The 26,461-nt window shown below is 41.8% G+C and overlaps 1 protein-coding gene across 6 annotated transcripts in view; it reads right to left on the bottom strand.

The window, feature by feature from the left end:
- NHS (NHS actin remodeling regulator) overlaps nt 1–26,461 on the bottom strand; it is a 344,288-nt gene that overhangs the window by 14,755 nt on the left and 303,072 nt on the right. For 5 of the 6 annotated variants that reach the window (XM_060086362.1, XM_060086365.1, XM_060086361.1 and 2 more), the window contains one exon: nt 1,828–1,890. The exons of the other annotated variant lie outside the window; for it this stretch is intronic. In XM_060086362.1, coding sequence (XP_059942345.1) covers nt 1,828–1,890 — 63 coding nt within the window. The remainder of the gene's footprint in view (nt 1–1,827; nt 1,891–26,461) is intronic. 6 annotated transcript variants of the gene reach the window in all.

Below are 26,461 nucleotides of genomic sequence, written 5' to 3' on the forward strand. Positions count from 1 at the left end.
AGCAACACAAAAGAAAAAAAATAGGCTAAACATGCTTTTCGGGTCAAAGGGAATTAAGAGGAGAGACAAGATAGCCAGAAATCCCCAAACTTCAAACTGAAGAAAGATGTGAGTCTCTAATCCGTTGAGAGGTAGATTCACTTTCTGGATAGCTGTCTCACCATAAATTCCTACTCAAACTCTTGAAAGCTCTAGGTGACTAGGATCAAAGGGAGAAGATGATTTAGATGCCTATGAAAAGGTTTGGAAAACTGGCCAGAAAGCCTGGAGTCAGGAGACATTCCAGAACACGTAACCAGAAGGACAAGCCGACCTAATCTGAGAGGCCAGATTCAAATACGCGGAGTTAATTTTACTGCAGGATGATGGCATTTGTGAATGACATTTTAAAATGCAGTTTTGTCAACACTATGCACATGGAAAAGCAAAAGTGAAGAATCTCCTCCCACCGACGATAGTGGAAAATACAAATACTGTTACTAGGGGGAAAGATTCAAGTGGGTTTCATTTTCAAATTCCAAAGAGTAAAATAGTCCTAGTTTATTTTCTTTCAGCTTCGCAGTGCGAAGGTTTTCTTCCAGCTGTGTATTTAAAGACCTTGACTTCCAAGTGATGTTTGCAAATTCTCCATCCAAACCTTTGATCGATTTTAATATTGTCTAACTTTTATTTCAGGGTTGGGCTCCTAGCCCAGATTATTAAAAAGGCTCCATCCCAAGTTTGATTTCAGGGTTGGGTTTCTAAACCAGATTATTAAAAGACTTAGTTTTTGCTGCTGAGCCTAGTTTTATTTCTTCCCACAATTTGTTGGAAGGTGGCTGTTTCTGTAAAATAAGCATTTTTTCCTCTTATTCCAGTTAGGTTTTAATAATATTGTCCTAAAATCAGGATCATTAAAAAAAAAATTCTCGTTCTCACATTTGGAAGCATCGTGCCCTGTTGACTCAGGATTCACGTATTGTCAAAGTCCCCTTAAAGAGAAGATTCCAGAGCCACTTGTTTTAAACTAACCCCCAGCATTTGCTTACCTTGTCAGAGGTATCTGCAAAGCCCCCCAACACACCCAACAGGATATGATTACCCCCCTTGAGAAAAAGATGTTCGCCGTGAACATTTTTAGTAAAACATTGCAACCTTCTTTCTCTCTTCAGCTTTTGTGCAGATTCCCAGCAAAGCAAATAGCTCAAATAAAGTTGGAGCACAAAAGACTTTGTTTCCTAGGTAACTTCCAAAAAGGAAACAAAAAGGTTTGGTGTGTGCAGAGACACAGAGAGGGGGAGAGAGCAGGAGCTGGAGAGAACCCCCTGCCCCCCGACACACACCACAGTCCACATTTTGTAGGCGATTCCTTCCTTGAATAACAATGGACTGGGAAACAAAGAAAGAATAGTGACCTGACTGCAGGCTCTGGCCGGCAGCCAAAAGCACTTTTTATTTAATGGTGACAGGGACAATTGGCTGACGGAGAATCCTTTTGTCCTTGTTCTCTTTTGCTTTGAGAAGCTGAACCTTTACAGTTCTAACAAATATAAGGCAAGTTGAAATTTCTTTTCTCCAAACTACAGAGTCCAGGGATGGTGTTAGGTGACGTCTTGAACATAGCCTTAATTGCAGCTTGGAGGAGGGGGGGATGTAAAAGCCAAGGATATTACTGTCTACTTTATATTTTATTTAATTCAAGTTAGGAAAATACCACTCTTTAAATTGATTTAAAAGAATACCTGTTAGTTAGTTAGAAACAACACAGTTTTCCATAAAGAAAGAAGAAAGTGAAAGTGTATAGAGAGAATGGGATAGGCTGTGACGGAACGTTCTCAGAACCAGTACCTTTCTACTCCATGGGGTCATGTGGCAACATTCAGTGGGGGAGGGCGAACGGGTGCTGTTAAACTATGAACATGAAATGCAAAAAAAAAAGAAAAAATTAAACACACAACACACAGTATCTGGTTAAGTCAAATCTATGATATTAATGAATGAATATACTGGGGTCACTCCCTTCCTTCCTTCGGAATGCGTCTTGGTTTTATGAGAAGTAGCATAAATAGTGGTTAAGAGCACAGATTCTGGAGCTAGACTGAGTTCGAATCCTGCTTCTACCACTTATTTGCTGTGTGACCAGGGGCTCTAAGGTCAGTTTTCTTGTCCTTAAGATAGGAAAAGAATAATATCTACCTTCCAGGGCCATTTTGAGGATTAAATGAGTAAATATAAATAATAGGCTTAGAAGAATCTGGGCACTTAAGAAGCTCTGTGGGTTAGTGTCAGCTACTGTTCCTATTATTATTATCCTTACCATGTAGCTGTAAAATATCTGTGAAATTGTCTTTGTGAACCGTAACTTTATATCTTTTAGATCCCAATCCCATTTGCTAATTTGGGAAAGACCGAATTATCTTCTTAGAGTGAGTTTATTTTCCTGTGAACTCTTTGGAAGAAAATTTCTTGTGTATTATTTCCTCCTCTGGACTGCTCAAAATTTGCCCCTTCCTCATATTCATAGTCTGTATTTGAAGACAGGGCCGGTTTCATGGGCATGTGACCGGTGTAGTCACATAGGGCTCCACGCTCAGAAGGGCTCCATGCTTGGTTAAATGCTGTCACTGTCTTGAAATTCTTAGTTGTTGAGTAATGGGTCCTGCATTTTCATTTTGTACTGGGCCCCACAAATCATGTAGCCAATCCTGTTAGGAGACTAATCTAGTAACCAGAAACCCCTTGGCAGGATGTACTTCAGAAGGACAGTGAAACTCTTTTAAACTCTAAACCATGTCAGCTTTGGATTCAGTTAGCCCTCTAGTACAGCACTTTCCATATAGCATTGCTTTACTGTAACATGAATTGTCCCTGGATGTGTCTTTTCATCTATTAGACTATGAATTCCTAGAGGTCAGGGGCCATGTTTAATTTTCCTTTCAGTCTTCCATGATGTCAGCAAAATGCCTCCTCATTGCAAGAACTCAACAAATTATTTGTGCACTTGAATGATACCAGCTCTGTGTGTCTTAACAGTGATGGGAAACCCAAATAAAGTAAGGGTCATGCTCAAGATCTCAGGAGGAAGCAGACGCCATGGACTTCAAGGGTACTTACCATCTTAGTGCAAATAGGTGAAAACAAATAGAGGAAACCACAAGGAATGCTTGGTTCCATCAGAGGCTTAGCATTGGTGTATGCAGTTCTAGTTCTTCTTAAGCCCATGGCAGACATGTTTCAGAGGGGAGGAACACTCAAGGTCTAATTCTATTCTAAGTTTCTAAATTTTAACTGACAGGGTTGCTCATTAACTTTTAAGCAAAGCAAATGCCATCTCCTCAGGCCCAGTTAACTTTGATCTAGATCTTATTTAAGAAGATAATTTCATAGGGTCTGTGGCTCCCACGTTGAAAGCCATCATTTTGACAGATGTGGTATATGTGGCCAGAGACTAACTTGGCTCTGTCATAAGAATCAGTCATAGGTAGTGATGTGAGGTCTCGAGTAAGATGCTGTAGTGTGCAAAATAGAGAGAGAACTCATGGAAGTAGGAAAAGGAACCTGAATGCAAAGCCTACATGGAAATCGAACCTGTTTCCAAGAAACAAAAGGTGTCTCATGAAAGGATTTCGAAAAATTACACAGGAGGAAACTGCAAGGCAGAAAATATATTAGTGATATTAATATAGTAATTTTGGTAGTTTGTCTTAAATCTCCTTAGTCAGCTTTCCTGTTGAGTATTTTTTCCAGGAGTGAGGGATGAGGCGTGGTTTTTATTTCTCATCTGTTTGAGAAACGCCCCCATCCCATTAAACAAGCATGAGGTAACACCTGGAAATGGCTAAGGATGGCAAGTCCCGAGAGACAGCTCAGACCATTCAGTTTTGGTCACCATCATTAAATCAAGGTCTGCGTGGTTACACTCCACAGAAGATTCCTTCTCAGCTAATCAGCCTCTCCACTCTTTTTTAAAATTTAATTTTTTAAATGGAAGTATTTACACTATTGTGTTAGTTTTCAGGTGTGCAATCCACTCTTTTGATAGTAGCTCCAACCTCCAGCTTGTGAGGGCTGAAACTGGGTACTCTTGAGCTCGTGTGGGGAAGGATTGGGTTCTTTGGTTCCACCACCTAGGCACAAGCACTCAAGCCCCTGCAGATGGTCTGTCTATGTAGAGTATTTAAGTTTATAATATTCACATGGGCTATGGTTTTATTCTTGCCATGAATTAGTAACTGCCTTAGCGTAGTGTTTTTTTAATATACGTTTGTTTTTATTTATCTGTTTATTTATTTATTTATTTTTGGCTGCATTGGGTCTTCGTTGCTGCGCGCGGGCTTTCTCTAGTTGCGGCAAGCGGGGGCTACTCTTCGTTGCAGTGCGCGGGCTTCTCATTGCGGTGGCTTCTCTTGTTGCAGAGCACGGGCTCTAGGTGTGTGGGCTTCAGTAGTTGTGGTGCATGGGCTTAGTTGCTCTGCGGCATGTGGGATCTTCTGGGACCAGGGCTCTAACTGGTGTCCCCTGCATTGGCAGGCGGATTCTTAACCACTGTACCACAAGGGAAGTCCCTAGAGAAGTGTTTTAAAGCATCCTCTTTCCTCGGTATTTGGTCAAAGGAAATAAAATCATTCTGATAATATTTCTGATTAGGTTTTTATATGGCAAATACAATAGTCAGTTCATACAGTTTTTTCTTAAATTATCTAAGAAATAAAGCTGCAAGAGAACTGCTACCTTGGGGTATCTCTGCATGGCCCAGCATGCTATTCCTTAACGTAGATGGATGAGGTTAGGAAAAGCTACATGCTGATCAAACTTGTGTGAACTAAATTATTCTTTAAAGGCTCTATTTAAATTAATCCTATTGCTTATTCAGACTAAGACTTGTCAGGGCAGGAACCATGTCTTGTTCATAACTGTATTCCTACCGCCTCAGTAATACTCAGTAAATATTTGTTGTACTGCTAACACCCCCATGTGCCTGGCATAAGAAAACAAAAATCTTCTATAAAGAAACTGTCAAATTATTTCTACATATAATTTTTCAGTATAACATCCAGCACAAAGTCAAAGATAACAAGGCAAGGAGGAGACGAATCAGCATGAACAAGAAGCATCCAAAACAACAGATGATAGAAGCAGACCCATGGGGAAAATTACTCCATGCACGAGTAGCAGTGAACAACATTGGCTTCCCCAGAATAAGTGTGTGGCAAGATTGTTAGACCACTCATTCATTCATTCAAAAGCACTTCCTTGATGAGGGTCAAAATCAGCCCCAGTATAAACAAATTGTCAGATGAAAACTAATATCTCCTTCATGAGTTATATGGATGTTCACTGTATGGTTCTTTTTTTTTTTTTTTTTTTTTTTTTGTGGTACGCGGGCCTCTCACTGTTGTGGCCTCTCCCGTTGCGGAGCGCAGGCTCCGGACGCGCAGGCTCAGCGGCCATGGCTCACGGGCCCAGCCGCTCCGCGGCATGTGGGATCCTCCCAGACCGGGGCACGAACCCGTGTCCCCTGCATCGGCAGGCGGACTCTCAACCACTGCGCCACCAGGGAAGCCCCCCACTGTATGGTTCTTTTGACTTTTCTGTACTTTTCATGAAATTTTTCATAACAAAACATTGAAGAAAGGTGCAAAAAGAAATATCTCCTTCCTCTTCCAGGCTTCCACTCTGGCCCTCCCACTGATTTTGAGAGGCCTCAGGCTCCATACTGCACCATTTTAGAATCAGCCACCACCAGTCATCTTGTCCCTGACAAAAGATGCTTCCTTGATACTTTCACTGCATTTCTGTCCCTGCTGGCCCCATTAGTTATAGCCTCAAACTGTTACCCTAGCTTCCTATGGAACTCCTTCAACAAAAGCTGGAGTTATAACCAGTGTTCAGAACAAGAAATAACAGACATTATACTCAAAGCTGTCAAAGAAATTTCTTTGGTGAATAATGAAGGAATATTTTCCAAACCCCAGTTTCTCCTTGTGGTGTGTGTGTGAGAGAAAAGTTCATTTCTCCACTTTTGTGGCTATGAACAAGTATTTCTCCAAAGATCTCAAGACTTTCTCCAATCTTTCTCTTACTGCCAAAAGAAAAAAAATAATCCATCCACAGTTTACTTTCTTTTCGGTTTTATTTCATACGCTGATGGGGGCTTGTTTTGCTTCAGAACTTTCCAAAAGACATCTGTTAAAATGTTGTGGTAATTCCAGCAGGAAGTGTTTTGAAAAATTGGCTTTGGTTTGTGATCTAACCGATACCACATGGCATTTATACCAGTAGACTTTCAGAGCTGATTTATTACTATCATGCTGTCTTAAACATGAGAAATGTTTACTAGAGAACGGATGCTGTGGCACATTTGAATACAGGAATAAAACCTTAGAGCGAAGATGTCCATTGCAAGCCACGCTGGGTTCCTAGTAGGTGATCTGAGATCTTATTCTTATTCTACCCTGGGGTTTGTTGTCCTTAGACCGAGTCTTTGCATTTCTGCACATATTATGGCCTGTCTGTGAGACAGAGGGGAACTTGGCTGCCTCAGATTTTTCTTCACCGGAGTGTGTATATGTGTTGTACATAAATATGAAGTGCTTTGATCTTTCTGGAAGGCTTAAAAGAGTCTGGCAATACCTTCTTCACATATCGCTCTTACTGCTACAATTACATAGCACTGTTATTCCCTTGAGAATGTCCCAAAGTCTCCTACTGGCTCACACTGGGCTCCTATTTTCCAAACATGTTCAGTAACATCACGTTCAACTCCTACTGTGCTTCTCCCTTTCCTTTCTTCTCAACTCCAACCTTTACCAAAGTGTACAACCATGGGGAAGACAAAACGATGAGGTAAGTCAAAGTTTAGGGCCCATCCTAGGCTTTCCCTGTCCCTTTCCTGGTTCTTCCTTTGTCACCACTCTTTCCCAGGCAAAGCAAGGCCTTCACACTTCCCCAGAGGGCCTGAATGCAGCACCCCACGTGCCCAAACCCTTCACACCACTCTCCCAGCCAGTTGCGAGGCTGGAAAGAAGCCTGCAGATGAGCTCACATCAACGTGCTGAGAACTCCTGGTGATAAACCCAAAGGTTTACCCAGAGGTCTCTCAAGCAGAATTCTGGACAGTGGTTGTAGGCTACGAGGAAGGTATTTGGGAACAGGTGCCTACTGAGTTCTTCTTTTAACCACTGTATACACTAATATCTATTTAAAGTGCTAAAATACACAAATATTCAGGACTGGGAAAAATGGACTTATCATTGTCATGTCTGCTTTTCCAAGTCATACCTTTATTTCTTTTATTTATTTATCTATCTATTAAAACATCTTTATTGGAGTATAATTGCTTTACAGTGTTGTGTTAGCTTCTGCTGTATAACACAGTGAATCAGCTATACGTATACATATATATACCCCCATATCTCCTCCCTCTTGCGTCTCCCTCCCTCCCACCCTCCCTATCCCACCCCTTTGCTTTGTGGTCACAAAGCACCGAGCTGATCTTCCTGGGCTATGCGGCTGCTTCCCACTAGCTATCTGTTTTACATTTGTTAGTGTATATATGTCCATGCCACTCTCTCCCTTCGTCCCAGCTTACCCTTCCCCCTCCCTGTGTCCTCAAGTCCATTCTCTACGTCTGCGTCTTTATTCCTGTCCTGTCCCTAGGTTCATGAGAACCGTTATTTTTTGTTAGATTCCATATATATGTGTTAGCATACGGTATTTGTTTTTCTCTTTCTGACTTACTTCACTCTGTATGACAGACTCTAGGTCCATCCACGTCACTACAAATAACTCAGTTTTGTTTCTTTCTATGGCTGAGTTATATTCCATTGTATATATGTGCCACATCTTTATGCATTCATCTGTCGATGGACACTTAGGTTGTTTCCATGTCTTGGCTATTGTGAATATTGCTGCTATATACATTGGGGTGGAAGTATCTTTTTGAATTAGAGTTTTCTTCAGATATATGCCCAGGAGTAGGATTGCTGGATCATATGGTACCTCTGTTTTTAGCTGTTTTTTTGTTTGTTTGTTTGTTTTTTTGCGGTACGTGGGCCTCTCACTGTTGTGGCCTCTCCCGTTGCGGAGCACAGGCTCCGGACGCGCAGGCTCAGCGGCCATGGCTCACAGGCCCAGCCGCTCCGCGGCATGTGGGATCTTCCCGGACCGGGGCAGGAACCCGTGTCCCCTGCATCGGCAGGCGGACTCTCAACCACTGTGCCACCAGGGAAGCCCTGTTTTTAGTTTTTTAAGGAACCTCCATACTGTTCTCCATAGTGGCTGCATCAATTTACATTCCCACCAACAGTGTAGGAGGGTTCCCTTTTCTCCACATTCTCTCCAGCATTTATTATTTGTATCAATAGAACATGTCTACCTTTAAATTCCCTCTTAGGTATAGGGAAGTAAGAAATATGAATATGTCCACAAAAAGCCTTTCACAAAAATATTTACAGCAAGTTCATTCATAAAATCTCTTCCCCCCCCCAAAAAAAGCCATAACTAGAAATATCCACCAACAGCAGAAAGGATAAACAGGTTGTGGACTACTGTATTCATACCATGGAATAGTACACAGTAATAAACAAGAACATGCCATTGATATGTATAACATTGACCTCAAAAAAATCATGTGGAACGAAAGAAGCCACACACAAAAGAGTACTGTGCTCATTCACTTCTGAATCCCATTCTGTTGGTAGATTGATAGACATTTTGTGTATGAGAGATGTGCCCCTCCTGCGCAGAGCTTGAACAGCGGAGGCAATGGCAGTGGTGCAGTTTTCACCCTCAGAGAGGCTTTCTGAAGGACTGTGGTACTGCGGAGAATCTCCCTCCTTTTGATCTCAGCTGGAATTGAACAAAAATTCTTAGGGTGATGGAATGCAAAATCATTTTATGTATTTCGAAGTTCAGCAACCCTTTGTTTAATGGCATTCTATTAATGAAGTAATTTAAATGTGCAGAGCACAACAGAATTGCATTTTGAAGCATGCGTGGAAAGTAGTCTCCACGCGAATGGAAAAGAGGACTACAGGCAGGCTGGGAGGAAGCGCACTTCCCAGCACCGCTCAGTTGTTTATTCACGGGAACTGCTCTGGACTGTCAAGAACACAGAGCAAGGCTCACTGGACCACAGTCACTGTGATGTTGCTGCCAGTGAGTATCTTATTTATCCCCTGGGGCCAGCTTTGCCAATTAGTGGGGTCACTGCAAGGTCCACTCAGCGTCAACCCTCAAAGGTTGCTAGCACCAAACAAAAGACATGAGTGGGGGAAAAGCAGGCCAGGCTTTGAAGTGCAGGGAAGAAGGAGGCTTTGAACTGCTGCAAACAGCACAGCTACCCTCCCCTAGATCATAGGAGCTGGCAGTGTGAGTCCCAGGACAGCCCAGAGGCGTGGGGAGGTTCCTCCCTCACCCTCTGTGCCTTGCCCTCAGCTGGGGTCTCTAAGGGGTGCGGTAACCAAAGAGCTATTGAACATCTGGTCTCATGCCAAGGGACACTTTCCCCTTGTAACTCAGGCCAGATGTGGCAAAAGCTCCGTGGAGTCATACTTGACCTTACCACAGCAGATTTTTAAAAAAAGGCAAAACTTTCTCACACAGAAGCCATGCGTGCGCCTTCTTTACCTTTCCCCTGTTTTTTTCTTTTTTTTAATTGACTCTTTTTTGAGTACAGCTCTATGAATGTTATCACATGCATAGACTCCTGTAACCCTACCACAGTCAGGATTCAGAACATTTCCATTATCCCAGCAAAGTCCCTCGTGCTATCCCGTTCTGGTCACAGTCTCCAGCCCTACTCCTACCCGTGGCAACCCCTAGTCTGTCCTCCATCACTATGGTTTTGTCTTCTTGAAAGTGTCATATAAATGGAATCATACCTTTTGAGACTGGCTTCTTTCACTCAGCATAATGCCTTTGAGATCCATCCTTTTTTGTGTGTTATCAGTAATTCGTTCCTTTTTATTGCAAGTAGTATTTCATTGTCTGCTTATACTTTGAACAATGAAATGTCTCAGGCATGCAAGAGAATGTCAACCTGAGAATGTTCTGTAATGATGTGTACAAACAAGTAATTTTATTGGCTGTTCCACAGTCAGGCTCATGTTTTAAAAAGAAAGAAAGAATTCCAAAACTAAAGTCTGCAATAGGGAATTTTCTTTATTTCTCACAATATTTAATATGAACCAGACTCATCGGCTAATTCTTTCCTTAGCTGTTGTGCTGGCTATTAAGCTGTTGTCTGTCAGCTCCAAATCTATTCTTCCATACTCTGCACTGTTATTGCTGGGACTCTGCAAACATTTCCGCACCAGCTGCTCCCTCTTAGGTTCTGCCCTCGGAGTGTCAGCTGCTTTCTGAAGTCACTATATCTGTGTCACCTCAGTTTCCCATTTGCCATGTCAGTCTTATAATACCTTCACTGTATTGAATTCTCTCTTTTAAAATAACTGGTGTGGTTTCTGTTTTCCTGACTGGACCTTGACTGATGAAGTACCAGGCTTTTGCCCCTGGCTTGCTTGCGTCTGAGGCATCTGACGTGCTTGCTACTTCCAGTCCCTCAGTCGAAGGAGGAAAACATGAACAAGTGTGATGTTCCATGGGGTGTCAAGATGATAATGATCTCTGCAGTTTATGGCAGAGAACAGGAGAGCTGACATAGTGCCAAAAGCAAATTGCTTCTGATGACCCTTGAAAATGGGTATAGAGGGAAAAAGTATTTGCTAGGGTCAGTAGCTGTGTTCCACATGCTAGGTGCTGTGCTGATTTACTCTAAGAAAAATACCATATTGGAATAGCAGCTACAGAGTCACAGACTACTTATAGCCAGTTTCCCAGATCTGTCTACCTGCTGCAAAGACCAGACAGGTGAGTTAAATGGAGGGTGTGATAGGCATCCCCACTCCTGCAAACCTATATTTGAAACTCAAGTCAGGCTTTTATCTCCCTAGTATACCGTGAAGGAACCTCTAGAAATGGAGGAAATTAATCCTGTACACACACAAGCCTCGTATCTTCATAAAGCATTGCTCTTTCTGATCATGTTATCTCTGTGCTCAGAACCCTTCAATAATTTCCTCTGTGTATGGAATAAATTCAAACATTTTAGTCTGACATTCCAGATCCTTCAAGATCTGGTCTATTGAAGCACTGCAGCCAAACCAAAGTATCTGAATTCATGTATATACACTCCATTTTCTCCTGCCTCTGTGTGCTTGCTGTTATGGTTTCCTCGGCCTGTAATCTTTTTCAGAATTCGACCCCATCCTTCAGGGTCTTCTCAAATGCTACCTTTTCCATGAAGTTTAATCCTAACATTGACCCCATTCTAACACCCCACACCTGGGCCTCCCTGGTGGCGCAAGTGGTTGAGAGTCCGCCTGCCGATGCAGGGGATACGGGTTCGTGCCCCGGTCTGGGAGGATCCCATATGCCGCGGAGCGGCTGGGCCCGTGAGCCATGGCCGCTGAGCCTGCGCGTCCGGAGCCTGCGCGTCCGGAGCCTGTGCTCCGCAACGGGGGAGGCCACAACAGTGAGAGGCCCGCATACCGCAAAAAAAAAAAAAAAAAAAAATAACACCCCACACCAGTTAGGTCTTAAAACCTGATACTCAATACCATATAATTTCCTCTAGTAGTCATGTACTCTAGATGGCAGAGATTATGTCTCATTCACTTTTGTATCCTTCTAGTACTTATTAATAGTAGGTGTTCGGTTAATTCTGTTTTTTTCAAAATGAAGGAATAAATAAGAAGCTATAATACGGGAAAGGGCATTCCAAGTGGCAATATTGTTTTGAGAGTGCAGGATATTTTTCTAGAGAAGCACATGGAGTTTGGTTTGGCTGAGGTCTAGGGTGTGTACAGAGGACTTGTGGGAAATCCATCTGGAAAGGTAAGTTAGGACCAGATTGTACAGAGGCTGGAGAGTAGTTGGGCTAAGGATTTGAAATTATTTCTTTAGGCAGAATGGAGAAATAGAAGGTTTAGTATTAGGGAAGAATTTGTATGTCAAAGGTTCTCATACCAAAGTTAGAATTTTTCTTAACTGGTTTAAAGGAGCAAACTAGATGAGATAAAGGGAAATACCTAAGCTGAAGCAAGAGAGACTTAATTTGGATGGACAAGTACCATTTTGAGAAAGGTCATAAAACAACAGAATACTTCTGAGAGAGCTTGCAAAACTATGAAGATATTTTGTAAAAGCAAAACGAGACTTGTCTGGGACACTGTGGTATGTATAATTCTTTTATGGCAAAGGAAAGGCTTGGTAGCATTTCTTAGTCCTAACTCTTATAAACCACTAGAATATTGAAAATCTCTAATGTGGACCCATGGAGAAAGGGAAGGAGGGGAGAGGCTGGATAAGAGAAGACGGAGCTGGGGATGGGAGAGAGGGTGAGGCAGTGAGAAGGTCTTTATCCTAGGGCAGGTAAATACTACTGAAATACCCTCTCCTGCCGGCACTAGTCTTTAATCTCTCCTGGCTCGGAACTCCATTCTCAGCCTTCTGATTCTTCTGTAAGCTAGTTTAGTTTTTCTCAGAAGCTGCCTTCTGGTAAGGCCTATTTTTTTCTTCTCGATAGAAAATGGAAGAGTAGACATCGTCATTGTTTATAGCTCTGGACTATGACCAAAGGGGTCTGGGTCCGAATTTGAGTGATGACCTCCATTTACTTCTGAATGAGGCTGTTGGAATGTCCCCTGTCCTGCAAATGCATCCCCTTAATAAGAAAAGTATGATTTGACAGATTTTTATTTTAATATCCCTGGATGCCACAGTGTGATAAGTTAGAAAACTACTGTCAGGCTATGAAATGACAAAGAATCTCTGATATTCTTTCCTGGTTCATTTTATCAAGTCTGACAAAGAATATTACTGTGAACACAATTGGAATAAGTTAACTGTCACTCCTGATGATAAGGATTTAGGCCTCAGTGTTTCTCTGGAACCTGATCAACTTTTGCCATCAGGCTCCATCTCATGTCAAGCATCTTTATCTAATACCACAGGGACCATTAGACATTCTACCCTGGATCACTGATGAAGCTTGGAGAAGGACACTTGGTGAGACTGCTGGAGTCTCTTCCCATATTCGAGGAAGGGTGACTTCCATGCCTGTCTATCTGGACAGCAGAATCTAAGCAGGGACTTAGACCTCAAGAGTCCCCATAGACCTGAGTGCAGGCCGAACACAGCAATAGATGACGGTTCAGCTCAAGTGCTGACTCTGATCAGTAGGGGCGGTGGGGACTATGTGGGAAAGAGTGCTACAATCTCTTGGGAATGCCTGCCTTAGGCTTACGCCGGGGAAGAACATGTGAATATTCCAAGTATTCGCAGATCTGGGCCTGGACCAAGGGCCCTGACTGATGAGAACAGATGAGCTGGACATTCCATTCAGCAGGGGATCAGGGTGAACTGCTATGATAAACTGACTCTACACTCTGAAATGGGAATCTATGCCATGATGGTACGTTAAGGGCCAAAGTGTTATATACCATGGCAACTTCTAATCATTTGAGATTAGATTTTCTGTGGTCTTCTAAATTTTGCTATTTAAAGTAAAGAAATTCTGAACTAAGCATTTCCTGGTTGAACCTACCTTTTCCTGAAGCCATATATGTATCATAGGCATTGGAGTGTAAGTCCCAATTGTGAAATATCCATGGCTGAGAGTTTATATGTATTTTTAACTTTATATTTTGAAATAATTTTATACTTAACAGAGAAGTTGTAAAAAATAGTAGAGTTTCCACATACTCCTTATCTAGGTTTTCCTTATGTTAACATCTTACATAACCATGGTACATTTATTGAAACCAGGAAATTAACATTGATAAATACTATTAACTAATCTATTAATCTTATTTGGATTTTGTCGGTTTTCCCACTAATGTCCTTTCTCTGGTCCAGGATCCATCCAGTCCAGGGTCTCACATTGCGTTTAGTTGTCAAATCTCCTTAGTCTCCTTCAGTTTGTGATAGTCCCTCAATCTTTGCCTTACATGACCTTGATACTTTTGAAGAGTACTAGCCAATTATTTTCTAGAATATCCTTCAAGTTGGAGTTGTCTGATGTTGTCTTATGATTAGATTGAGGTTACTCATTTTTAGCAAGAATCCCACAGAAGTATTATCTCAGTGCATCATGTCAGGGGGCTCATGCATAGGCTTGCCCTTTTACTGCGGATGTTAACTTTGATCACTTGGTTAAGATTGTGTCTGCCAGGCTTTTGCAGCTGAAGTTACTATTTTCTGTTTGTAATCAACAAGTATCTTGTGGGGCGAAATTTTGAAACTATGCAAATATCCTGTTTCTCAACATAATTTCACCCAACTATTTTAGCATCCAGTGATGATTACTGTCTGTAAAAACTTTTGCTGTCATATCTGGCTAGCAGTGATTTTTAAAAATTTCCATCAGTATTTCTACATTTATTAGTTAGAATTCTTCTGTAAGGAAGAGGTACCCCGCCCCCATGTATTTATTTACTTATCCCAATTACTTATAGACAGTATAGACTCATAGATAGTTCTTTTATACTGTGTGTTATCATCTATTACTATCATTATTGTATTGTCCCAGATTTGGCCATTGGGAGCACCTTCAAGTTGGCTCCTGTGCCTTTTTGACATGACACTATTATTATTTATTTTAGTACTTTCTTGCTTTCTGGCCTCTCAAGATATTCCAGGCTTATCTTCTATTTTCCCTGGCCAGCCCTGGAAAGGAGTCCTGGTTTCTTTTATCAGAGAGTGGTATTTAGAAACAAGATCTGGGCACTAGATGTGCTCAATGTGACCAGAGTGTCATTGCTTCTAAGGCACTCAGGTGACAGATCTAGGAAATATGTTTGTATACTCATACATGCACATGTGCACATATTTATTTTGTGCCTACCCACCTGCATATCCATGTATGTGTGTATGTGTGTGTGTGAGAATATACGTATGAATTTATACTGATACTTTAGATTCTAATCCAACACCACAGGATTCATCCTTGACGTCCTTCTTTCCTTATTTGTAACTCCTTTCTCCAGTGGTGACAAACTGTCATTATCCATAACATGTTTAGTTATTTGTGCAATCCTAGTATACACAAAAAGTAGTTTCGGAATTTCTAACTCATTCTCTTGTAAAGAACAAATTTACTAACTAAAGTCCAATATTTGTGTACAATTCCTTTTGTCTTTCATTTACATGGTTGCTTTAGCCACAGCTGCTCCCCGGGAAGCTCCCGCATGGGGATGGGATCTCAGACTTCCACGTTACTGTGGAGGGAAGAGCTTGAGGAGATCAAGATGGATACTGGCTTTTCCCAGTACACGGAGCATTACAGAATGGCACACCCAGTCTATTTCTCTTCACTACGCATTCACCAGTTCCCCGTGTATAAACACCATTCCCCCAGTTATGCTGCTGAATGCCACACATCCATCCAGGCTGAGGAAGTGAGAGAGGGACTCAAGCCAAGAAGCAGCCAAACAAGCTCTTTCACGGATGCCGACTGTAGCCATGCTGCTTTCCCTCCCGCTGGGCCTCAGCATGCTCCTTCAGCCTTTCCCAGTTGTCCTTTGCTTCCTGTTTCTCTGTCACCCGACCCCCCATTCACTAGATCTTTCAGTCTGTGTGCTCTTTGTTATACCTCAAAATCCCCTCTCTTCTACCAGGCACCCTCTTAAATATATGTCTAACTTGACAAGATGGTTCTGTGGTCTGGCAGTTTTTATTTACCTTTGCTCACAAATGAGCCTCTGGGATGTTCTCTCCCCAGGAGCATCTCTCTTCAGAAGAATGTGACCATCTGTTGGTCCCTTGTACTCTGCTCTGTCATCAAAGGGCTGCTGGATGGAAATGTTCTTCTTAAAATGTGTCGAGCCATCTCTTCTAGGTGGCTTGCCCAGGTCACTCGACCTCTGGCCTCTGATTCTGCACATGTAGGGTGGCTGCTCTGTGGCTACTCTTGTTAGTACAGGGTTGGTTCTTCAGTAAATAGCCATATGCCTGCCGGTCTGGTCAGCTTTGGGGCACTCTCGCCACCAGAAAAGCCGCCCTGACAATCTGCCTGGGGACTTTCTCATGGCTCTTTGAACAAGGAGGCTGGGCACCCTAAAAGCTTCCTGTGTTACCACCTCTGTAGCATGGCTTATACCTCAGTGTTGCATGCCCTGGGATGTTTTTCAGTTCACGTTTCCAAGTAGAAAGATTAGAGTTATGGAGATGCCTAACTCATCCTGTCCAAGAGATTTCAAGATCGTCCTTAGTATCCTGAAGGTTTTTGCACTTGGCAAATGATTATGTCAGAAGCCATAGTCAGCTCCCAGTAGAGGTCCAAAGCATTGACTGTATTGTCACATTAGCTGCCTGGTTACATTGGCTTCCTACCTCGACTGCTAATCACTTAGAAACACGGGGTCTGGCAATGGTGGCACAACCTGAGGTAGAATTGTAGACCTTTCAGCGAGCCAGGAGCCAGGGCAGCTTCTTTGCCAAAGTCAGTTTAGTTTAGACCTCACTGAATTAGGCTGTTGCCATCCTAACACCTAAGTCCATTCATGCATGTATCTGCCTGTGGTGGATATTCTCTGACTCACTACATGCTTGCTTGCTTTCTTGCTTAGGAAGAAGCAATTCTTTGGGAAGGGAATGGCCAAAGAACACCACTGCAAAGGGAAGGGAAAACAATGGGGGAGAGAGGAGTGGCCAGGCGAGATGGCTCAAGTATAAATGAATGAGGAATTATGTATGACGTACCATTCTGACTTTGGGATCAAGTGATGCTAACACAGGAATTGTGTAAAAGGGAAGATTGTCTGATAATTTTCTATTCAGTACCTCAGAGGCTCTTTGACTTGAATATTTAAAGTTCCCAAGTTTATGCCTTTGCCCTCTTTTGGCAGTATAGCACACTGTTTTAATCCATGGCTGTGTCTTACTGCTCTATTTAAAATTATATTCATCAATCCATCAATAAATATTTGTGGTTAAAACAAAACAACAAAATAAAAATACTTCTTTCCAAAGTTACTTAGGTTAGCTATTTTCTTCCCCATCTCCTTCAGTGTGGTTAGGATATTCACTTGTAATATAGTTAGGTTTATTTGTTACTGCGTGTTTTCCACTTTGGATTCTCCTTACATTCTGGCTGATGTTAATTATTCATTTACGGGGGGGTATGTGAAACATTACCTTAGGTTCTAAGGGTTAGAGCTCCCAAAAATACACTCAGAGAAGCGTCACGCTGCCTTGGCCCTGCTACCCGCTTCCCATCCCCCAGTCTTTCTACCCCATTCCCACCTATGCCCTGTTGGTAAACCAATCTCATTAGCTTCTGGTTTCTCTCTCCTATACAGTCAGTTCTGCTGTAACTCTTGTTTTGAAAAAGTGAATTTGTTCCAACGTGACTGATATCTTAGAGCACAAGTTGAGCTTAATGTGAATTTTGCGTCTGTTAAGGCACAATTTCACGTATGAGAAACTCTAGGTGAATGCAGAAACTGCACCCAGCTGACCTGAGCTGTATAAAAACACACAAAATACACACACCTCAAACACCTCTGTGCCCCCTCGATTCACCCCATGTCTTAGCAGCCACGCCTGTCCACATCTGCTATTACAGCCTGCCTTCTGATTTCAGGTACCCCTGCATCCACCCCGCCTCCTGACGCCCACTCCACAAGCAAACTTCAGGGCCTTTTTTAGGGAAAGTGACACATGTATTATGTATTTCTTAACCATTTCACATGTGTAAAATTGTGCTACTGTTTATTTATTAGGTTCCTATCTTTGTGTGTGTGTCACAGAAGCTTTTTGAGTGTTGTGCTCTGTTTTCTCTATAAACCCTTTGGTTTTTATTGTGCAGTTCTGCATAATGTGGAGACTTATAAGGATGGCTATGTTGTGCTATAGCAGAATTGACTATTTCTTTTACACAAATAAGTGGATACCTGCATATTTTCATATATACCCTTCTTTGTAACATGAAGGGTAGCATACTGTGGACACTCTTTTGGGCTTTACCTTTGTCACTTAAGAGTATGCCCTGGAAATCAATCCTTATTAGCTCATAAAAATCTTCCTCATTTTTTTAACAGCTGCATAGTACTACATTATGTGGATGTCCTATAGTTTATTCCATCACTGCATGTACATAACCACAGAAAAAAAGGGTTAATATCACTAATGGATAAATACTTCCATCTGTGTATAGGCACCTTGGTTGTTTCCAATATCTCGTTAACAGTGCTGCAATGAATAACCTTTTTGTATTATTGGAGGTGAAGGTTTGGTGGGATTGCTAGGGCAAAAAGTGAGTGCATATGTAGTTTTGTTAGGTACTGCCAAATTCCCTTCCAGATAGGTTGTGCAAAAAGTTTGCGTTTCCACCAGCATTGTATGTGAGTACCTGTTTTTCCCGCAGTTTCACCAATAGAATGTTGTCATATTCTTTAATTTTTCCTAATCTAATAGGTGATAAATGGTATCTGTATTGTTTGCATTTCTCTAATTACGAGTGAGTTTGAACAATTTTCCCTAAGTTTAAGAAACATATTAATGTTTTTTCTGGATTGTCTGTTCAAGGCTCCCCCGCCCCATTTTTCTAGCAGGTTTTTGCTCCTTTCTTTGTCCCTGAATTCTAAGAAGTATTTATCTATTAGGGATATTAGTCCTTTTTTTCCTGTGGTATATGTTTTTTTAAATTATTTTTTAACATCTTTATTGGAGTATAATTGCTTTACAATGGTGTGTTAGTTTCTGCTTTATAACAAAGTGAATAGTTATACATATACATATATTCCCATATCTCTTCCCTCTTGTGTCTCTGTCCCTCCCACCCTCCCTATCCCACCCCTCTAGGTGGTCACAAAGCACCGAGCTGATCTCCCTGTGCTATGTGGCTGCTTCCCACTAGCTACCTATTTTACGTTTGGTAGTGTATATATGTCCATGCCACTCTCTCACTTTGTCCCAGCCTACCCTTCCCCCTCCCCACATCCTCAAGTCCATTCTTTAGTAGGTCTGCGTCTCCATTCCTGTCTTACCCCTAGGTTCTTCATGACCTTTTTTTTTTTCTTCTTAGATTCCATATATATGTGTTAGCATACGGTATTTGTTTTTCTCTTTCTGACTTACTTCATTCGGTATGACAGACTCTAGGTCCATCCACCTCACTACAAATAACTCAATTTCGTTTCTTTTTATGGCTGAGTAATATTCCATTGTATATATGTGCCACATCTTCTTGATCCATTCATCTGTCGATGGACACTTAGGTTGCTTCCATGTCCTGGCTATTGTAAATAGAGCTGCAATGAACATTTTGGTACATGACTCTTTTTGAATTATGGTTTTCTCAGGGTATATGCCCAGTAGTGGGATTGCTGGGTCGTATGGTAGTTCTATTTGTAGTTTTTTAAGGAACCTCCATACTGTTCTCCATAGTGGCTGTATCAATTTACATTCCCACCAGCAGTGCAAGAGTGTTACCTTTTCTCCACACCCTCTCCAGCATTTACTGTTTCTAGATTTTTTGATGATGGCCATTCTGACCAGTGTGAGATGATATCTCATTGTAGTTTTGATTTGCATTTCTCTCATTTCTCTAATGATTAGTGATGTTGATCATTCTTTCATGTGTTTGTTGGCAATCTGTATATATTCTTTGGAGAAGTGTCTGTTTAGGTCTTCTGCCCATTTTTGGATTGGGTTGTTTGTTTTTTTTGTTATTGAGCTGCATGAGCTGCTTGTAAATTTTGGAGATTAATCCTTTGTCAGTTGCTTCATTTGCAAATATTTTCTCCCATTCTGAGGGTTGTCTTTTGGTCTTGTTTATGGTTTCCTTTGCTGTGCAAAAGCTTTTAGGTTTCATTAGGTCCCATTTGTTTATTTTTGTTTTTATTTCCATTTCTCTAGGAGGTGGGTCAAAAAGGACCTTGCTGTGATTTATGTCATAGAGTGTTCTGCCTATGTTTTCCTCTAAGAGTTTGATAGTTTCTGGCCTTACATTTAGGTCTTTAATCCATTTTGAGTTTATTTTTGTGTATAGTGTTAGGGAGTGTTCTAATCTCATACTTTTACATGTCCCTGTCCAGTTTTCCCAGCACCACTTATTGAAAAGTCTGTCTTTTCTCCACGGTATATTCTTGCCTCCTTTATCAAAGATAAGGTGACCATATGTGCGTGGGTTTATCTCTGGGCTTTCTATCCTGTTCCATTGATCTATATTTCTTTTTTTTTTCTTTTTTTTTTTTTTTTGCGGTATGCGGGCCTCTCACTTTTCTGGCCTCTCCCGTTGCAGAGCAAGGCTCTGGACGCACAGGCTCAGCGGCCATGGCTCACGGGCCTAGCCACTCCACGGCATGTGGGATCCTCCTGGACCGGGGCACGAACCCATGTCCCCTGCATCGGCAGGTGGACTCTCAACCACTGCGCCACCAGGGAAGCCCTGATCTATATTTCTGTTTTTGTGCCAGTACCATACTGTCTTGATTACTGTAGCTTTGTAAGTGTAGTCTGAAGTCAGGGAGCCTGATTCCTCCAGCTCCATTTTTCGTTCTCAAGATTGCTTTGGCTATTCGGGGTCTTTTGTGTTTCCATACAAATTGTGAAATTTTTTGTTCTAGTTCTGTGAACAATGCCAGTGGTAGTTTGATAGGGATTGCATTGAATCTGTAGATTTCACAGTGTTGATTCTTTCAATCCAAGAGCGTGGTATATCTCTCCATCTATTTGTATCATCTTTAATTTCTTTCATCAGAGTCTTATAATTTTCTGCATACAGGTCTTTTTTCTCCTTAGGTAGGTTTATTCCTAGATATTTTATTCTTTTTGTTGCAGTGGTAAATGGGAGTGTTTTCTTGATTTCACTTTCAGATTTTTCATCATTAGTGTATAGGAATGCCAGAGATTTCTGTGCATTAATTTTGTATCCTACAACTTTACCAAATTCATTGATTAGCTCTAGTAGTTTTCTGGTAGCATCTTTAGGATTCTCTATGTATAGTATCATGTCATCTGCAAACAGTGACAGCTTTACTTCTTCCTTTCCGATTTGGATTCCTTTTATTTCTTTTTCTTCTCTGATTGTTGTGGCTAAAACTTCCAAAACTATGTTGAATATGAGTGGTGAGAGTGGGCAACCTTGTCTTGTTCTGATCTTAGTGGAAATGGTTTCAGTTTTTCACCATTGAGGACGATGTTGGCTGTGGGTTTGTCATATATGGCCTTTATTATGTTGAGGAAAGTTCCCTCTGTGCCTACTTTCTGCAGGGTTTTTATCATAAATGGGTGTTGAATTTTGTCGAAAGCTTTCTCTGCATCTGTTGAGATGATCATATGGTTTTTCTTCTTCAATTTGTTAATATGGTGTATCACGTTGATTGATTTGCGTATATTGAAGAATCCTTGCATTCCTGGAATAAACCCCACTTGATCATGGTGTATGATCCTTTTAATGTGCTTTTGGATTTTGTTTGCTAGAATTTTGTTGAGGATTTTTGCATCTGTGTTCATCAGTAATATTGGCCTGTAGTTTTTCTTTGTGACATCCTTGCCTGGTTTTGGTATCAAGGTGATGGTGGCCTCACAGAATGAGTTTGGGAGTGTTCCTCCCTCTGCTATATTTTGGAAGAGTTTGAGAAGGATAGGTGTTAGCTCTTCTCTAAATGTTTGATAGAATTCGCCTGTGAAGCCATCTGGTCCTGGGCTTTTGTTTGTTGGAAGATTTTTAATCACAGTTTCAATTTCAGTGCTTGTGATTGGTCTGTGCAATTTTCTTGTTTCTAATTGTGGCCTTTTCTTTTTTCGCCTTGAGAAGTTCCTTTAACATTTGTTGTAAAGCTGGTTTGGTGGTGCTGAACTCTTTTAGCTTGTCTGTAAAGCATTTGATCTCCATCAAATCTGAAGGAGAGCCTTGCTGGGTAGAGTATTCTTGGTTGTAGATTTTTCTGTTTCATCACTTTGAATATATTGTGCCATTCCCTCCTGGCCTGCAGAGTTTCTGCTGAAAAATCAGCTGATAGCCTTTTGGGAGTTCCCTTGTATGTTACTTGTTTCTTTTCCCTTGCTGCTTTTAATATTCTCTCTTTATCTTTAATTTTTGTCATTTTAATTACAATGTGTCTTGGTGTGTTCCTCTTTGGGTTCTACTGTATGGGACTCTGCGCTTCCTAGACTTAGGTGACTGTTTCCTTTCCCAGGTTAGGGAATTTTTCAGCTATTAGGTTTTCAAATATGTTCTCAGGCTCTTTTCCTCTCTCTTCTCCTGCTGGAATTTAATGTGAATTTTAGTATGCTTGATGTTGTCCCAGAGGTCTCTAAAACGGTCCTCATTTCTTTTTATTCTTTTTTCTTTTTTCTGTTCAGTGGCAGTGACTCCCACTACTCTGTCTTCCAGCTCAGTGATTTGTTCCTCAATATCATTTCGTCTACTATTGATTCCTTCTAGTGTATTTTTCATTTCAGTTATTCTTCATCTCTGTTTTGTTGTTCTTTATATTTTCTAACTCTTTGTTGAAAACTTCTAACTTGTTTTATGCATCCGTTCTTATCCTGAGTTCTTTAATCATCTTTACAATCATTACTCTGAATTCTTTCTCAGGTAGAATGCCTATCTTCACTTCACTTAGTTCTTCTGGGTTTTTTTCTTGTTCCTTCATCTGGAACATGTTCCTCTGCCACCTCATTTTGTTTAAGTTGCTGTTGGTATTTTTATGTATGTCGTAGGTTAGTTATGTTTCTCAACCTTGGAGAAGTGGCCTTCTGTAGGACAAGTCCTGTGCATCCCTGCAGCACACTCCCCTCTCGTCAACCAAGCTATATGCTCTAGGGGTTCTCCTTAAGAGGGCTGCGTGGGTCCTTCTGTTGTGGTGGGCTAACTGTCTGGGTGGTCTGGTAGGCTTAGTCGGCCTCTAGTGTCATTGGTTGCCAGGCCCTGTGTTGCGTGGATGCTGCTGGTTGGTGGGCCTGGTCATGAGGTGGCTGACTGCAGAACCCCAGGGGGCCCTGGGGCTAGTGCTGGCTCACTGGTGGGCAGAATCAGGGTCCAGAAGACTTAGGGGCTATTCCCCCCCACCCCCCGCCAGTGGTGGGTGAAGCCAGGTCCTGGGGTTAGTGCTGGACTACTGGCAGGCAGAGCCTGGTCCTGGAGACTGGCTGCAGGGTCCAGGGATCCCAGAGTGCTGTCAGATCACTGATGGGTAGCTGGGGCCAGTTCCTGACACAGTTGGGTATGAGGTTTGGGGTGTCCCAAAACTTGTGTTGGCCTGCTAGTGGGCAGGGCTGGGGCCCAGCTTGTCCCAGGGTTGGGTCTGGCCTGCTTTTGGCTGGCTGGGTCTGCAGGCTGTGGGATTGTGGTTTTCTGGCATCTGGTATCTGCCCCCTGGTGGGTGAGGCTGGTCTAGTGGCTAGTGCAGGCTTCCTGGAGGGGAAGGCCAGTGCCTGCCAGCTGGTGGGCGGAGCTGGGTCTTGGCCCTCTGGTGGGCAGGGCCATGTCTAGAGGTGGCTGTGAGCTCAGGAAGTCTTTAGGCAGCCTATCTGCTGATGGGTGGGGCTGTGTCCCCACCCAGTTAGTTGTTTGGCTTGAGCTGTCCCAGCACTGGTACCTACAGGCAGTTGGGTGTGGGGCCAGGTCTTGGTGCTAATGAGCTAATGGCACCCACCAGCACTGGCTTCCATGGGGTAGAACAAGCTCCCAAATATGGCTGCTGCCAGTGTCTATGTCCCCAGGGTGAGCCACAGCTGCCCCCCACCTCTTTGCGAGACTCTTCAAGACCAGCAGGTAGTTCTGGCCCTGGCTCCTATGAAGTTACTGCTTTTGCCCTGGGTCCTGGTGCACACGAGGTTTTGTGTGCGCCCTTTAAAAGTGGTGTCGGGACTTCCCCGGTGGCGCAGTGGATACAACTCCATGCTGCCAATGCAGGTGGCCTGGGTTCGATCCCTGGTCAGGGAACTAGATCCCACATGCATGCCGCAACTAAGAGTTCTCATGCCACAACTACGGAGCCTGTGTGCCGCAACTAAGACCTGGTGCAATCAAATAAATAAAGTGAAGTCTCTATTTTCTGCAGCCCTTTGGGACTCCTGAAATTAAACCCCATTGGCCTTCAAAGCCAAGTGCTTTGGCGGCTCATCTTCCCAGAGCATTGCAGGACCCCTGGGCTGGGGAGCCTGATATGGGGCTCAGAACTCTCCTGTGGGAGAACCCCTGCAATATAATTATTCTCCAGTTTGTGGGTCACTCATCTGGAGGTATGGGACTTGATTATATCAGAAGTCTGCCCCTCCTCCCCATCTTGTTGTGGTTCCTTCTTTATGTCTTAGTTGTTAAAGATCTTTACGGGTAGGTTTTGGTCTTTTTCATAGATGGTTGTTCTGCAGATAGTTGTGGTTTTGGTGTGCTTGTGAGAGGAGGTGAGCTCAGGGTCTTTCTACTCTGCCATCTTGGCCCAAATTCCCTTTGGCTATTCTTGTATGTTTATTTCTCCATAAGAACTTTAGTATCAATGGGTCAAACTCCATTTTTAAAAAAGCTTATTGGTAATTTTTATTGGGATTGTGTTAAACTTTATAAATTAATTTAGAACTGACTTGTTTATAGTGCTGAATCATTCTATCCAAGAACAAGGGGTGTCCTTCCACTTGAGAAAGTCTAATTTTGTGTCTTTTAGGAATGCTTTCAGATTTCCTAATACAGGTTTTGCACATTTGTGATAAATTAATTCCTAAGTATTTAATCTTCTTTGTTATTGCTGTAAATGGAGTTTTCTATAACACTAGGTCTTCTAATTGTCTATCCTTTGTTTAAGTGAAGGATATTGATTTTTGTGTTTTTATCTGCTACTTATTGAATTCTTTTATTGTTTAAATTAGTTTTATAATTGATTCTCTAGAATTTTCCTGGTATAGTATCACATCATTTGCAACTAGATACAGGTTTACTTCTTCTTTACCAATTCTTATGCCTGCAATTGATTTATTTTGTCCAACTGCATTGATTAATCCCTCTAATATAATCCCTCTAATATAATGCTAATTAGTAGCAGATAGTGAGTATCCTTGCCTTGTTTCTGATTTTAATGGAAATGCCTCTAATGTTTCCCCATTAAGTTAGATACTGGCTTTAGAACTAAGGCATATATATTTTATCCTGTTAATGGAGTACCATTGAATTCCTATTTTCTCAAGTCTTTTTATAAAGAATAGGTCTTGAATTTTATTTAAGGCCTTTCCAGTATCTATGGAAGTAATCATATGGATTTTCCCCCCTTAGATCTATTAATATAGTATATGATACTAATAGATTTCCTAATATTGAACCAACCTTCCATTCCTGGAATAAATCCCATTTAGTCATGGTATATTAATTTCTCAGTATGGTATTGTATTCTGTTTGCTCACATTTAATTTAACATTTTTGCATCAATAATCATGAGTTGATATTGGTCTGTCCTCCCTCCCTTCCTTCCTTCCTTCCTTCCTTCCTTCCCTCCTTCCCTCCCTCCCGTCTTTATCAGGTTTAGGTATCAAACCTTCAGAAAAGGTTCATAAAAGAAATGGGGAAGTTCTTCATTTTCAATGTGCTGAAACAACTTACAGAGCATTGAGATTATCTGGACTTTGAAAGTTTAGAATTCCTCTGTGAAACCGTCTGGGCCTGAAATCACCTTCTTTGCCACCCTTGATGAGGGAGGACTTCCATATGGGCCTTCATTAGGAGTTACCCCTTGAATTTTCAGCTTACAGAGCTGGGATTTAAACCTAGTTAGACCCATGGTCTTATCACTATATCACTGATACCTCAGGGACTTGGATTGCTTAATCATAATGATGATGATGATGTCTAATACATATTCAGTGCTTTTTATGTGTCAGGTACTGTTTACATGTATTAACACATTCAATCCTTGTTTTAAACTTATAAGGTACTATCTCTCATTATCCCTAAGACACTGAAATGGTTAACTTGTCCAGGGTCACATAGCTCGTAAATGGTAGAGCTTGGTCTTCAATTCCAGGCAGTTCGGCTTCACAGATCATGTCTTTTAATGACCAAAGTACAGTATAACAGTTTATAGAATTGTGGACGAGTGTGTATATCAGAACCTCATTATGAATGCTTTTTTAAAGGGGAAAAAATGGTTTAACTGAAGTCTCGTAAAGGAAAGAAGAGTTGCTGTTTACGAAAACGTCTGTCTAGCAATTTGGCTACAAATTTCCTATCCCTATACCTACAGCCTTTTCTCTTGCAGCAGTATACAGCCTCTGTAAGCTTAATGTATAGAACTGTGTTCTAGTCTGAGTCAGCTCCAGGTCTGAGGGATTCAACTTGAATGGAAATCTTCCAATGACCTTGGTGACTGAAACTCAATCAAACAAATGAAACAGTTAAAGTTTCCCCAAATTACTTAGAAATACTAACTATTATTGAGATGGGTAAATTTTCTGGTTTACATAAGTATGACCTCTTATTAAT

The sequence above is a fragment of the Mesoplodon densirostris genome, chromosome X (assembly GCF_025265405.1).
Source record: "Mesoplodon densirostris isolate mMesDen1 chromosome X, mMesDen1 primary haplotype, whole genome shotgun sequence".
Lineage (NCBI taxonomy): Eukaryota > Metazoa > Chordata > Mammalia > Artiodactyla > Ziphiidae > Mesoplodon > Mesoplodon densirostris.